The sequence below is a fragment of the Stylophora pistillata genome, chromosome 3 (assembly GCF_964205215.1).
Source record: "Stylophora pistillata chromosome 3, jaStyPist1.2, whole genome shotgun sequence".
NCBI classification, from domain to species: domain Eukaryota; kingdom Metazoa; phylum Cnidaria; class Anthozoa; order Scleractinia; family Pocilloporidae; genus Stylophora; species Stylophora pistillata.
Genome location: NC_142521.1, coordinates 11,479,356 through 11,493,506, shown reverse-complemented (window position 1 = coordinate 11,493,506; position 14,151 = coordinate 11,479,356). Strand labels below are relative to the sequence as shown.

Here is a 14,151-nt window from a genome sequence, read left to right as displayed (position 1 = left end):
TGAAGAGCTCGAGATTTTAATTTCTCTCTCTCCAGTGCCTAAAACGAACATTTCCTGGTGTCATGTTATTTAGTACAGAAAGTTTGTGTTTGAGTACAACGGGAAGTTTACTGTTATTTTAAATGAGGTCAAACGTATCCTCTTCGAATCGAGAAGTCTTAAAGTTTCCTGCTCAGCACGTAGCAAAAAACAATATCCGGATTAGATTCCTAGAAGCTTTTGTTACAAGCAAGAGAAATAAAGACAAGGTTGTTAAATGGCGGGAATATTTAGCGGGTCTGCCTGAGAGGCCAAACTTTCGCCCGACGTGATTTTGGTTAACAGACCCGATGCAAAAAAAAAAAAACCTGTGCTTTGTTCTTTACGCTTTTACCTCCTTCACCATTATCATGATTGCTACTCTGCAAAAAACGTATTCAGAGACAATGGGGATGCTTTATTCTGAGCGTATCTGCACCTTAGACAAAGATATAGTCAGTAACTGAGAAAGGCTCGTGATTAAAGTCTTGTGTCGCATAAAGCTAATTAAAAACGCCATGAGCTCGGAGTTTTCCAAGTGGCAACGAAAGTTAGGATATCGAATTCCGCCACAGCTAAAATATTTACTTCATGGATCAGTTAGATCCAGGTTTTGTCCTTTCTCGAAAGTGTAATTTATTGCCAATGGGAAAAATTAGTGGCTGCACCGTTCTAATGAGGGCTAATCATAGAGTTGATACAGTTGTCTATGGCTACCAACTTATGGCGTTTACCTTTCATTTCTAATTTAAGCCACCTTTCACACGTAAAAGATTTGGAAGTATTCGATCTTATTCACTTAGAAATTGCATGACATTTTTATTTCCCCAATGTGTAGTAATCACTTCCACGACTTGTATGTCCAAACCTGAGCTGTTTGACAGGATGATGTACCTTATCGGTGAGCAAACCGCTGTCTTCACGCCAAACGTTGTCACTTGCATCACAGTTACAAGCTGTGTTTAAACGTGGACAGGAATTGGTCATCTCGCATGCGCATTTATCACTACCTGATGCTGCTCCGCCCCAGTAATGCATCCTTACAGAATTACGTGAAACCCACCAAGAGTATCCGATACCGCCAAATATGACTGCGTTGTTACACTCATACTTAATATACTGCTCACAGTGTGGGGAGACTCTGGTGAGACTCGCCAGCTGAGACAGACTCGCTCCAGTGTAATGAATGTCACGTGAGTAACTCCCCGGAGGGCCATAACCAGTCACCAATGCCCTGCTTTCACTACCGTGACTAATCAATGTCACGCCAACTCCATACTTGTCACTCATGTCACAATAAACTGTAAATGGTGCCAGTCCTCCAGCGCCATCTGGATCAATAAAGTAACTGCCACTTACGCTAGTCTGGTGTCTGATATCGGAACAAGACTTGAGAGAGCATTCAAATCCATCTCCAAAGTAACCATGGTTACACTTGCAGGAATACGCACCTAGTTCATTTGTACAGGCTGCCAAATGATGGCAATCGTTGGTATTTTTTTCACACTCATCCAGATCTTAAAAGAAGAAATTAAAAATGTAAGGCAGGAAGAAAGCTTTCTTTTAGCCGTTAATCGAGGTAAAGGTCAAGTTGGCGGGCATAGGTCTCTCCTATACCCGCCAGCCTGCTGCTTCTAACAATTTGGACTTCCCTTTTGTTTCCTGGTTGGTTAGGCTGTAGTGGTCTCCCTGCCTAATAATTTTTTTTTTCACAAATTTTATTCTAACTAGGCGTAGCTAAATAAACAAATAAACAAATAAAGTACCCGAAAACATAAGCTCTAATTAAATGTAAATCAACAGGTTGGTTCATTGGTTCCTTGGTTATTTCACACTATTTAAATAAAATTAACATAGAAAAGTAAAGTTGCAACAAATGATTACAGGATCATAGTTAAGATTGTCCCCATTGTCTAGCACTTCTTTCAATGACACCTGCCATAGTAAATCCTAGCTTATGACTCAAAAGGAAGATCTTTGTATCAGCTTTATGATTAAAATGTTTATTTCTAACTGTAGGGTGCGACGATTGATTATGGAAAAGCATTAATCATTACACTTGCTCGAGAAAAAGAATTCCTGATTTTTACTTTAACGAAACCCTTCTGTCTCTTTACCTTTCTCACAAGTAAACTGATGGCAATCACCGCATTGAACGTCGTTCCATTCATAGTTGTGTTTCACACCAAGATCGTGTACACAATCCTCTTCATTAAAGGTATTTGGCTGATTTTTGGCCCAAGCTGTAAAGTTTCCTTCTCGATCGGCCCAAGTGAAGTTTCCCTCCACTGGTTTGTCGTTTAAGCCCAGTCACGTTTTTTCTCCATTGTGACGATGTTGTGTGTAAACATTTTCTTCATTGTTACTTATATCAATAAGAACAGCATTTTCCTGTCGACATTTATTCAGTGCTGTGGTCCAGTTTGAACAGGTTTCACTTGTAAAGTAACAGTAGCCATTGAAGTAACTCCAGCCAGGATCACAGATATCTGCCGAAATTTTACACCACAGTATGCGATCGATTAGTACAACTTGAATACGATGTTTAACTTAAAGAATTCATTAATAACAAACGATAACTAGTAATTTGTTAGGAGACACCTTCTACATTACACAATATGGACACTCAAGACTAAGGTGGTACTACTGACCTGTAACGACCACATAGCTCACTGACACGGGGTCGTATCTTGTCTCGTACAATTTCTTTACACAGACTCTGAATCCAGGTGTGTTCGTGTCCTGAAAAGGTGAAGTGAACTGAATGATACTGAGAAAGACAGGCTGAATATTTGTACTTGTTCAGCTGTGAGATTTACGCAGCAATGTTAATTGGTGAACGGTAGAGGTGCTGTAAGAACAAACACGGCCCACATCACGAGTACACTCTACAAATTTCCTGTCAGTGCAAGTCTTATCAGAAAAGAAAATTATGTCGCTAATATAATAGCCATTTTGAGAGATATCAATTTTCAGCAATAGTGAACGATCTGAAATTATCTGATTTCGTTCCCTGAAAACGAACAGAATCCACCTTAAACCCCAATTTTTTTCAGTGGGGTAGGAGAAGACTAGTCTACCAAACGAGCGGCGACAAAGAATGTCTGAACATCGACCCATGTTTTGTCATTAGTATTCTAATATGCATTTTAATTGCTAAAACAAATAAATTTTATTGTTTGGTGGTTGTTTGGTGGTTGTTTGGTGGTTGTTCATGGAGATTCATCGTCAAAAACTCCTGCAATGTTCAAAAACTTTGGCATACATAATTTTTAAACTTAAGGAAACTTGTTACCTCAATCAATGTCGTGATTCCATTGTGGACTGGTACCGAATTTCCATGAGCTGTTGCGCTGTGATTAGCTGATATAAGCACTGCTGGTGTTGCGTTGTAACTTAGAGGGAAATGTAAAAACTGCATGCGCAAGGAAATCCAAAAAACTCATATCATCGAAGCTGTTGATCTGTAATTTTGGAGTTTCTGCATGATGCGACTGAAAGTATCGCTGCAATCCCAATGGGATGCTGCTTTGGATATAATCATGAGCTTAACATCATAAAAAGTCCCGGAAATGATGTTTTTTTTGTTTTCACCGCCATACAAGTAACGATGTGTTGCCACGCACTTGTGAACAATTTTAAAAGCCAAACAATGATAAAAGTAAAGCAGATAATCTTGCTCTATGGCAACAACCAAAACAGTTAACAAATAATTTATAACTTCACCACTGTCACTAATTACAACTGATTTTATCGCCAGCTATTCCTCGTTGAGTCAAAAATATTTACTAAGTTCTGATCAGCTATCCCCCTACCTTGTAGTAAGCGTTGTTATTTTCATCAGTTGGTAGTTAAGTGTTTGAAAACGTGACAGAGCCATGTTCAGCGAAGAATGGTTTCGATCGTTTGGAAAACACCAGCCAGTTCTGTCATGAAATTCGAATGATTTATCAAAATTTTCATGAGAATTATTTTGTTAACTTTGAAAGTGTGTTCAGCGGTAATGAAAGCTTATTGGTTATTTAAAGGTTGGCTCGATTTTACGACCCAAGTATTAAACGTAGGGAACAAACAGAGCTACGCAAAAGCGCTGATTAGGTTACATTTGTTGGCTCTTTGATTGGAAGTGAGACAAATCCGAAGGAAGTCAATTGTCAATTCCGTGTCAAAGATTGGTTTTGCTTCAATAAGGTTTCTGACTGGTCTAGAGAATAGGCACCACCTTCTCAGCCAATCGCATGTAAAGTGTAACAAATCGTAACTACAATCAGCATCTGATACATTCTTCTGTATCTTATAGGTTCTATTCCTGAATTAGCACCCTGACTTTTTTAAGGGTGTTTCCTTGTGTCACTTATCTAACTCATCATAATTCAGAATAGCTATATATGTTGTAGTTCAATTTTGTCCTTGGTTCAAATTTTATTTTCCTTTGTTCTCGGACATGTTAATGTTGATAATGAGTTTTAAACAAAGGAAAATAAAATTTGAACCAAGGACAAAATTGAACTACAACATATATACTAACATTTCTTTAAAAATCAACACATACTACAATTATGTCTTCATGTTTGCCATCAAAGTTCTGAGATTCTCGGAGACAAATTTTTGCAGAGCTTTTGGTTACATCCTCGGTCCATAACAGCGCGGCGTCATATCCCTTCCCGGTTCTTAGATGTTCTGCTGTCGCAAGGGACCACGGGAACCCCCTTAAACTTGTCCTGCAGGTCGCATAATTGATAACATGCATCCAAAAGAAAAAAAAAAACATTTCAAAATTAAGGGTATGCGTGATACTTCAGTACAATTGTCAGTTCTTAGTAGCTTTTAAAAAATGCGTTTGGTTTTATAGTGTAACATTTTAAAGGAGCTTTGTCTAGGTCTATGCGCGTAAATATTTTTGCCCAAATTCTTTAGAAGTGTGTAATTTGCAGTCTGCGTCAATCTTGTCTATTCCTTACTATTTTCGTTTTGTCTTGACTTTTTTCTTCACATCTTGAATTTTGGTTTCTCTGAGCTAGACTTATCGTAGACAACGCACATAGAAATTACAGCTCGACGGAAATTGCAAGGCAGACTTGACGAGAGGTTTGGGGTCCCGGCATCCTACCTTTGGAAAGTTCAGATCTCCGCAGTTTGTTCCACACCAGCATCCCTGCATCGTTATCTGTCCCGTCATTCCGTGAGGCGGTGCTCTCTGGTATGCTAACCAGTTAACAGTCGCAAATGGATTGAAGTTCTTCCTCTTTCTTCCAGATTGCATTGCGCATGCAGTGAAATTTTGTGTGTTGACGTTTTCACTCCAAGAAGTGATGGCATCATGGACGGTTTTGGAATCGTTTAAGTTCATATGATTGACAGTTATTTGTACGTGAACGATTTTGTCAGGATAAACCTGAGAAGACACACAGGGCTTGCACTGTAAGTATCTCTGAGAGCTCCATACAACTCCTTATAATAAAATTATAAGAAATTGTATGGAGCTTTTTTAGCATTAGTCGAGGCGCAGCAGGTGTCGTCACCTATGATCCTCGCAAGGATCATACATGACAACACCCGCTGCGCCACGATTAACGCTGAAAAAGCTCCATACAATTCCTTATGATCAAATTATAAGGAATTGTACAAAGCTTTCCGGGATACTTACAGTGCATGCCCTGTGTGTCTTCCCATGGCAGAATGGCGGAAAAATGACCGTCTCACAGCTTGAGTCAGACCACTTGGGAACTCGAAGGAGTTTTATACGACCACTTTCGGCGGGAAAACCTGTTTTGAAGAAATAAACATTTATTTTGTTGCCAAGTTTGATTTGTTGATAATAAAACTACAAAAGAAAACCCACCATAACTTAAGAACTTAGAGGTTCATTGAACGTATTAGTGAAAAGAGCAGCAAAATCAGAGAAAAGGCTTTAGGGCAACATGCAGTGACCTTTTAGAGTAAACTCGTTTTCACTTCAAGCCGTTACACTGAAATATCATAGTAGACCCATTATAAATAATTTCAACAAGCTTTATAACCCAATCAGTCTCCTCTTATCTGATGAATTATTTGTGTAACCTTCTCTCTTACCCTCGCAGCTTCCCGGGGGATACACGAGATTATTATCCAGTCCCTCGCAGTAGTTCAATTCATGCCAGCACTTGTTGTCATATGTAGTTCCATTTGCAGTGCACACTGGATCCTGATATGACGGGCAGTCTTTGAAACACTCACAGTGAGCTTCATGTGCACTGTAAGTCTTACAGACTCCAAATGATGGACAGTGAACCCCAAGGCATGGATTGAGGTCTGCGAGGAGCAATCAATAAATTTTACCGGTGTGCACGCATTTTGCTTGTGAACTTTCAGAAGTCAGACGCATATATGACGTCAGCATTTTTTTGGTTCTAATAATATAGATGAAAAAATTTCTCAGTTCTGATTGGTTAAGATGAATGCAGTTTTCAGTTAATTCATTGCAGAAGAGAATTAATTCAGTGCAGAAGAGGGTTAATTCAGTGCAAAGGAAGAAACAAACCAGACATTCTGATTGGTCAGAATGATTGGTCAAGGTCAATGTCAAGGTCAATGTCACTTGCAGGGTTTGAATAAATTATTTTTGCACGTGATGCGCGCGCTTTTTTTCTGCGTAGTTATGAGAAGCTACCTCGTATTTTTTCATGTATATTATTAATACATAATCACATGATTTTCTCGTGCAATTTGGAATAAATAAGCACTTGTAAATTTTTTCAAAGACCACAAATTGCACTCGCCCTACGGGCTCATGTAATTTTGTCAGTCTTTGAAAAGATTTACTCCTGCTTATTTACTCCAAATTGCACTCGAAATCATGTGATTACCTATACAAATATGTTCCATGTTTCCGTGACTTGGTTCAGGGATAGATCACAGGTAGCATCAGAATGTGGTGAGAACATTTAAAGAGAAGATGGCCGACCAGCTGAGAAAGTTAACCATTCTTTCACCCACAACTAACCCTTCAACGTTAACTTCTCTTTAAAGTGCTACTGAAACGAAATTTTCGTATCTGAAATATTTGTTCTAACCTGTAGTTTTGAATATGCTGATCATCATGAGATAAATTGCTTTGGCCAAAAAGAAGCGAAAGATATCTTTTTTAACCGTTCAAATCAAAAATTTTACACAAAACCATGTCCGGGCCCTGGTACCGAGCGAAATGGATTGATGACGTCACTGGTTGTGTTCACTCCGATAGCGTGGTTTATTTCACTCACTGTTTGTTTGTATTCGTGGGCGAAGGAGATGGCAGATATTGAAGTTTTGTCAAGTGAATCTTCTTCTGAACGAAGCGAAGTTGTCTCCAGTAGCGAAGACGAAGATGGTGGCGTAAAATGGGGTTGACAGGCTTACACGACTCCCAAGCGTGTGTTTAGAGTAGCCTATTCAAATTTTAGCCCTCACGAGTATGTCTTTGAGCGACCGCCCTCTTTTGTAAGATACGAGCGGCGGATTTTTGTATAGTTCGCTCAGTAGTGGTTGTGTTTCTATTAAATGCCAGTTTTTTATGAGAATTTGCTTTATGTGTGGCACTGAGTACGCACATCAGGGATTGCGTCTTTTTCGAATCGTTCGCCTTAGTAGATGTACAGCTATTTTTTTGACTGTCTCGATCGTTAAGTTGTCTTGATTGCTTTCAGCTTGCGTCACGCGCGCTGATTCGATCGTACTACAGTTCTTAGTGTTCAGTGTTCCAGGCGTTTTGGTTGGTTTTTTTTTCTTTATTTCGGTATTAAAACGACCGATTTCACGTTCATAGAAGCACATGATCGCCTTTAGTGTTTCTTGCTCCGCGTTGTTAAGGATTTGCTTTATCTCATTTTTGAAATCCTCGTCTGCTCTTATTTTAGCCCTCGCCCTATATTGTAGGGATTCTGGGCATGTTCTGCGAGGCATTTGGTACAGAGGGATTTGGGTTCTGTCCTGGTGTACCGGTTCACAAGGGAATTACCATTGTTCTTTCTTTGTTTAGGAGTCATTGGTTAGCTGTTGTGTATTGTTAGGTCTTTTGTATCGGCTCTTGTGAACCGGTACACGAGGACAGAACCGGGATTTGTTCGTTATCCTCAGACTTGCCGAGTAGATCATCTTCAGTGGCGGTGTCGTATGAGGCTTCCATGTTTTCTTCATTCTCTGAATGCCATTGCTTTGGCTCGGGGCGTTTAGTAGCCCATCTACCGTTATAATGTCTTTCCACATTTTCTGTAGATGGTCAAGCAAGACCACGGTTTCGATCCTAATCTTGTGGATCTCCTCAGTTTCCGATTAACTAAATAGACTGGTAGAGATTCGTTCTCGGTATCAGTCGGGAATTTTGCTCCCTATCCGGGCGAACCTCTCGCAGATAGCCAAGATGCCGATGTGGCCGCCGATGAATAAGACGAGGATGGCATTTTTCCCGAAATCCTCTTTATCGGCCTCCCAACATGCAAGCCACACTCCATGCTTTTTACCCTTCTTTTACAGGAGTACACAACCAGTGACGTCACAGGGCTGTTTTGGCCGCGCCAAGATGGCCGCCAATTTTGATCTCAGCCGGTCAACTTCGAATGGTTAAAAATGTACTTTCCGCTATGCGTTGGCCCAAAAAAAGTACACAGCGTTTGCAAATAACGTTCAAACTCTATTATGTTGCAAAAATCTCGGATATGAAAATTACGTTTCAGTAGCACTTTAAGGTGATCTCCATAGTGAAACCTGATTAGAGTTTTATTTGTATAATTAGAATATTTTCATGACACCTACCTCCAATTACAACATAACTGACAGAAAGAGGGTCGTGTTTACTTCCCGTCCCACTCAAGTCTTTGTCGCAAATTCTCATGGATGTCAGAGTAACTTCCTGAAAGTGAAATCAAATGTTGGAACATAGCAAACCTCGGTACGGCGTTTTCCAGCCGTACTCACATCATCGCACACACAGAGCTTTGAAAATGCGATAAAAGAAACAAACAAACAAAAAAAATAATAAAATAGGGCCAGTATTCAACCATCTTGGCTTAACGTTGTAAATCCACTGAGACAGGTTTATACTGCCATCTCAGATGGCCAATCAAAACGCAATGCTACGTCATCATTGATGCTTGCAAAAAAAAAAACGAAAAAAACACGACTCTTTTGAATATTGATTGTAAAAGACATCCTATCTCCAACCAGGACGTGATTATGTTGTTTTCTGGTAGAACAAGGTTCTTCGAGCTCTGTTGAAGATTATAAACATGATGCACAGAAACAAGAACCACGGGTGACTCGTAGAAGGTGATGTTGAACTGTACTTGCTGTCAAAAGTGAAGAAATGTTTTTGGTAAAAGGACTTAATCAAATGAATTATAGTTAAAGAGAAAATAGGAAGATATTTTATTCAGCGCAGCTTGAGGATATGGAAGTAACACATATTTTAAATAACGAATAAAACCGGAATAACAATAAATATTACCTAAAGTAGAGTACAAACAACGCGCGAATAGAGTACAAATATCCTGCGATATTATACAGTTGGTTATTTTGTACTGTAAAACACTTAACCCAGTTTAACCGGTCAGATGCGCGCGCTACGCTTCTTTGTCCGCTTTGCTTAACCGCCTCTTGCAGAATGAGCAAAAACACATGGCAGAAAAAAAAAACAGTTGAATACTAAATGACTTATTACACGTTTTGGTGTGTAGTATTGCTTAGGGTTTTGTATTCATTGCTTGTATTGTATTGTTCGCGTTCAGATTTGCCCTGGGGGCTCCTCAGAATACGGCACAACTCGTAAAAATACTCAAGCGATACTGCACACCAAAACGTTTAAATAAGATAAAGTACATGAAAAACGCATTTACTTCAGCAGAATTAAGCCGTAGTTATCTTTCTCGGTCGGCTTGCCATAGTCACGGAAGAACGCTACTCCTGCTTTAGTGAAGTTGAATTCTGAACCATTGCCAAGGAAAGCCAACCAATCCTGCAAAAATTATCAGAACAAAAACAGCTTCAGGAATGCACAATTCTTCGACAAAATACTAATTCTTGATTATATCATCTACAGGGTTAAACAGGTTAGGACAGAAGTAGTCAGCGATAACTGTATCAGTTATTAGTGACACTACAAACATATTTACTAACCACAATTGTATCGTGATGTTTCCCGTCAAATGGCAGAAATTCCCGGATGCACATCTTAAAACGTCCAGAATCCACATTCTTCAACCAAACATAAATTGAGTCATCTGGTTTAGTGGCACGAGTATACTTGGCTGGTACGAACACAGATGGTTTTCCTCCAAAGCTCTGTCAATTTGTTCAAAGTGTCTATCAATTAGTTTGAGCTTCACTCATCTTAACATTCTATCATCTACACATATTTCAATGTCGTCCCAAGTTATGGTTGGTGAATCGTTTTGGTAAAAAAATTTAGCGCTAAATCCCGACCTCGGTCTATGTAGGGTAACCAACTGACCTGTGAGAATGATACTTTGTCGTACTTTGTTTCTGTTGTCCATTTTCCATTGAAAATCACACTACCATGTATTATTTTTGGATGATTCTGGAAAGCCAACCAGTTAATGATTCCAGTTCCATTTAATCCAATACCTGATTCACGCGCACACACCTAAAAGCCACGTGTAGTAACGGATTGAACCCACATGGCGGCAGGGAAATGAACACGTGAAAACTGCTCACAATGGCTTAACGACACGTGAACGTGTACCTAGAAAGTTATTACCAGAACGGTTGATTAATCACCCAAATTAATATTCGCAAGATTCAAGTTACGTAGTTGAGACGTACGTAAAAACTACCTAAGCTTATCTTTATATTTTTCTCTTTCTGATTAATCCACTTATTTACCTGTTACTGTCCTGGGAGATCATATGGACAGAGAGAGACAAAGGAAGAAGAGGGAGGGGAACAGAAAGGGGTGAAACCACACCCCAGGTATCACTGAGTCACCACGCATTTCAATATTCTTATTTATGGAGGAATCTAAAACTGCACAAATTTTAATTCTTCGAATAATTCCTTTCAAGATGCAGAAGATTCACTGACAAGGCTAACATACATGTTTGCCAGCATAAAATGAATCTGCTATTGATCGAAAACTGGCAATATCACCTGTCCTGAGCCTCTAAATGCGACAGGAAATTGGACTCCCGTGCAGCGAGGCAAGTGACAGTCTGTCGAGGGCAAACATCCACCGTTGCAGCTCCAGCCTTGATAGGACTGTGACATGTTTAGCTTGCCGGCTTGCGGTGTTAAACTTCCTCAGAAAAAAACATGAAAAATTATCTATGGGCAAAATTTTACAAACGAGGTATTTTGGGCATAATGAGCTCTGAAATTTATCCCCCGCTAGTCAAAAGCTAATTCCCGGGAATAATCATTGAGAAAGGTAAAATGAAATGGAAATATCTGAGGATAAACATAATCTGGTAGAGAATGAATCATATTGCAATAAATTCGATGTGACGTTAAAGTAACCAGTATCTATCTTCTCTGTCTGGATTGAGACACGCGATTTCCTGTCTCAGCAATATTTATGAGTCTCCATTATGGGGCTTATAAAAAGAAAAGCTGCTTGCTAGCTAAGTTTCATCTGTTCCATGATTTTCTTGTGGACTCGGCGAGTCTTCTCAGCATGCTTTAAGATACAACATTAGAAAAAAATGATATGCAAATCAAAGAGACTGCACTCAAAAGTGGGTGGATCAAACTGTATTTTCCGCAAATGCGCGAGAGCCGCGATGGAGCAATTCGTTATCAGAAGTACTCCACAACAACAATCTTAAAGTGAAGATGCTTGCATTTCAGTGTAGGCTAAACCAAATTTTACATTTAACACCATGATCGTTGTACGAAAGCAACTGGGCTCTCGTTCAGATTCTTCTAGGAAATAAAATTGTAATGATGATTACGAATTCGAAATTTATGCTTATATGGGTGTTTCATTAAACCATTTTCCAATCGAAGAATGGAGAATGTGAGAAAAATGACAAGGCATGCGCCCCCTTTTTTCTGTCTGAATCCTGCAAAAGGGTATTACGAAGCCGAATACATGTCATGGCTGCTATCATGGGTCTAGAAAATTCAAAACAAGCTTTTGTATTGCATCTTACAGAACACTTACCACTAATAGCAATCACTCTTGGCAAAGAAAGGTTTGCGGAGACCTTACCTGAGACTGTAGGCAGGGTAATTTCAGGGTGGTTGAAAAGAGCCAAACCAAACACAATGGTAGAGAATACTAATTTTCACCCGAACCTTTTCGAACCAAGGCTGATAGTTTCGAAAGAAACTGTTTGGGGCTGCGTCGGTGGGAGTAACGAAATAATTTGGATATATCAACAAAGTTGAAATGGTAAATTGGCCACCGTAATGATTACAAAAGCTGACGTTTCGAGCGTTAGCCCTTCGTCGGAGGAAGCCCTTCGGAGCCCTTCGCTCCGACGAAGGGCTAACGCTCGAAACGTCAGCTTTTGTAATCATTACGGTGGCCAATTTACCATTTCAACTTTGTTGATATATCCAAATCTTTTCGAACCAAGGCATGACTTAAGCTGTTCTCCTGGTCTTTCCAACCCCTGTCTTATGGCAGTTTAGTCAAAATATGATACCTTGTATTGCTTTAAGTTGATTAAGATAATCGTCGACCTGAATTTCGAAGGTCAGGTTAAAAATCCCTTTAAACGACAAAGACCTTCCCTCAGTGCGAAATTATAGCAGTGTACTTGTTCACAAACAGTATCTTCTACAAGAGGCAATTAAAGTAAAGTTTCAACAAAGTTGAAAGAAAGGAAAATTTATCAACATACTTTCGCGTCCAAGAAAGAATTTGTGTTTGTTATCCTTAAACCATTATTTTTGCAAACAAACGATGCGCTTACCGTCAGAAAAGTCATTACTCCACCCAACACCCCCCCCCCCCCCCCCCGCCCGAAAAAAAGACATTAACAGGTATCGCATTATTACTTGTAACTTTTAGGGATTTTACTGAAGAAACACTTAATATTTTTAAGGGATTATTAGACGATTATAAAAAATTGTTCTATCTTATTCCAATATGAAGCAAATGCGTCAAAGAATATGATGTAAACGCTAAGTACGCATGAATGTATTGTGACTCTACTCATACTAGGTGGACTGTATATCAAATGCTTCTTGGTTAATGAAAGTATGCTGGTCTGCAAAATTTGTACACCATTTTCGTTGTTGAGGGGGAGGGGGCAAGGTTTACACTTGTTGGATATTTTGAGGATTTTCTGAAAATGTTTGGGATATTTAGAGGATTTTGGAGGTGTATTCAAAGAAAATAGTATGAATTTCCGGATAGATTTTAACTAATTATCTAAAATGCCGAGAGCAAAACACAGTGAAATGATTAAGGCTAATCAGTTAGAGGCGCATTTACTAGAAGTTTCTGATTATTTGTTTATATTGACTGACCCCATCTATTGAATACAATTTTGAATATTATTTATGTAAGCCTATAGCAGGATAAGTTTCCTCTCAAAATTTCATCCAATTTATTCTTTGTGCAATTGTTTTAATCACAAAGTTTAAAAACAACATGGTTTGGACAGTGTTAAAAGATATAGGTGATTGCTGACATAATCGTGTCTAAACAGAAAACGTGTGATATTTTCCTCGTTATCCGAATCCTAACAGCTTCGATTAACACTCTGCACAACGTTGGCCAAGGAATATCTTCAGCAACAATTTTAGCGGTCAGGTTGAAACATCTAACGGCGTTTATCAAAGAAAGGCCTAAAAGTTATTGTTATACGATTACGTCTAATTTTATAACGTAGGGTCTAAAGCTGCTGATTTTTTGTTTATAATGTTTATAATTTATTATTCCTCATGTGCAGAACAGCATTTACATGGTAATCGACTTTTAGATTTCAGGTACTCCTTGTGCCATATAATGTATAAATGACTGGAGATTGTACTGAGAATTTCCAAGGGAGTGTAGAACCTAGTCCGGGATTGTAATGATTTTGCTCTACTTCATTCATTTTTAATTGGTCCAGAAAATTCGTGCCACCAACCAAGTGCAAATTCCTAATCTTGTAATAAAACTCCAAGCTCCTATTAGAGACTACTATAATTCATAACTGAATTGAAAATAAG

At 39.0% G+C, this 14,151-nt stretch overlaps 2 protein-coding genes across 2 annotated transcripts; both read right to left on the bottom strand.

The window, feature by feature from the left end:
- Nucleotides 1-415: 415 nt before the first annotated feature.
- Nucleotides 416-5,197, bottom strand: LOC111321081 (contactin-associated protein-like 2). The gene is given in 4 exon segments (XM_088752783.1): nt 416-1,535; nt 2,136-2,507; nt 2,670-2,802; nt 5,129-5,197. Coding segments are annotated over 4 exon segments (1,272 nt in total). The 3' UTR covers nt 416-837.
- Nucleotides 5,198-6,021: 824 nt separating this feature from the next.
- LOC148734509 (uncharacterized) lies at nt 6,022-9,324 on the bottom strand. Its single transcript, XM_088755644.1, has 2 exons — nt 8,788-9,324; nt 6,022-6,309 (listed from the first exon to the last, which is right to left on the bottom strand). Exons 1-2 carry the CDS (start codon nt 8,864-8,866, stop codon nt 6,032-6,034), a joined length of 357 nt encoding a protein of 118 aa, XP_088611770.1. The 5' UTR covers nt 8,867-9,324; the 3' UTR covers nt 6,022-6,031.
- Between the last annotated feature and the right edge of the window lie 4,827 nt (nt 9,325-14,151).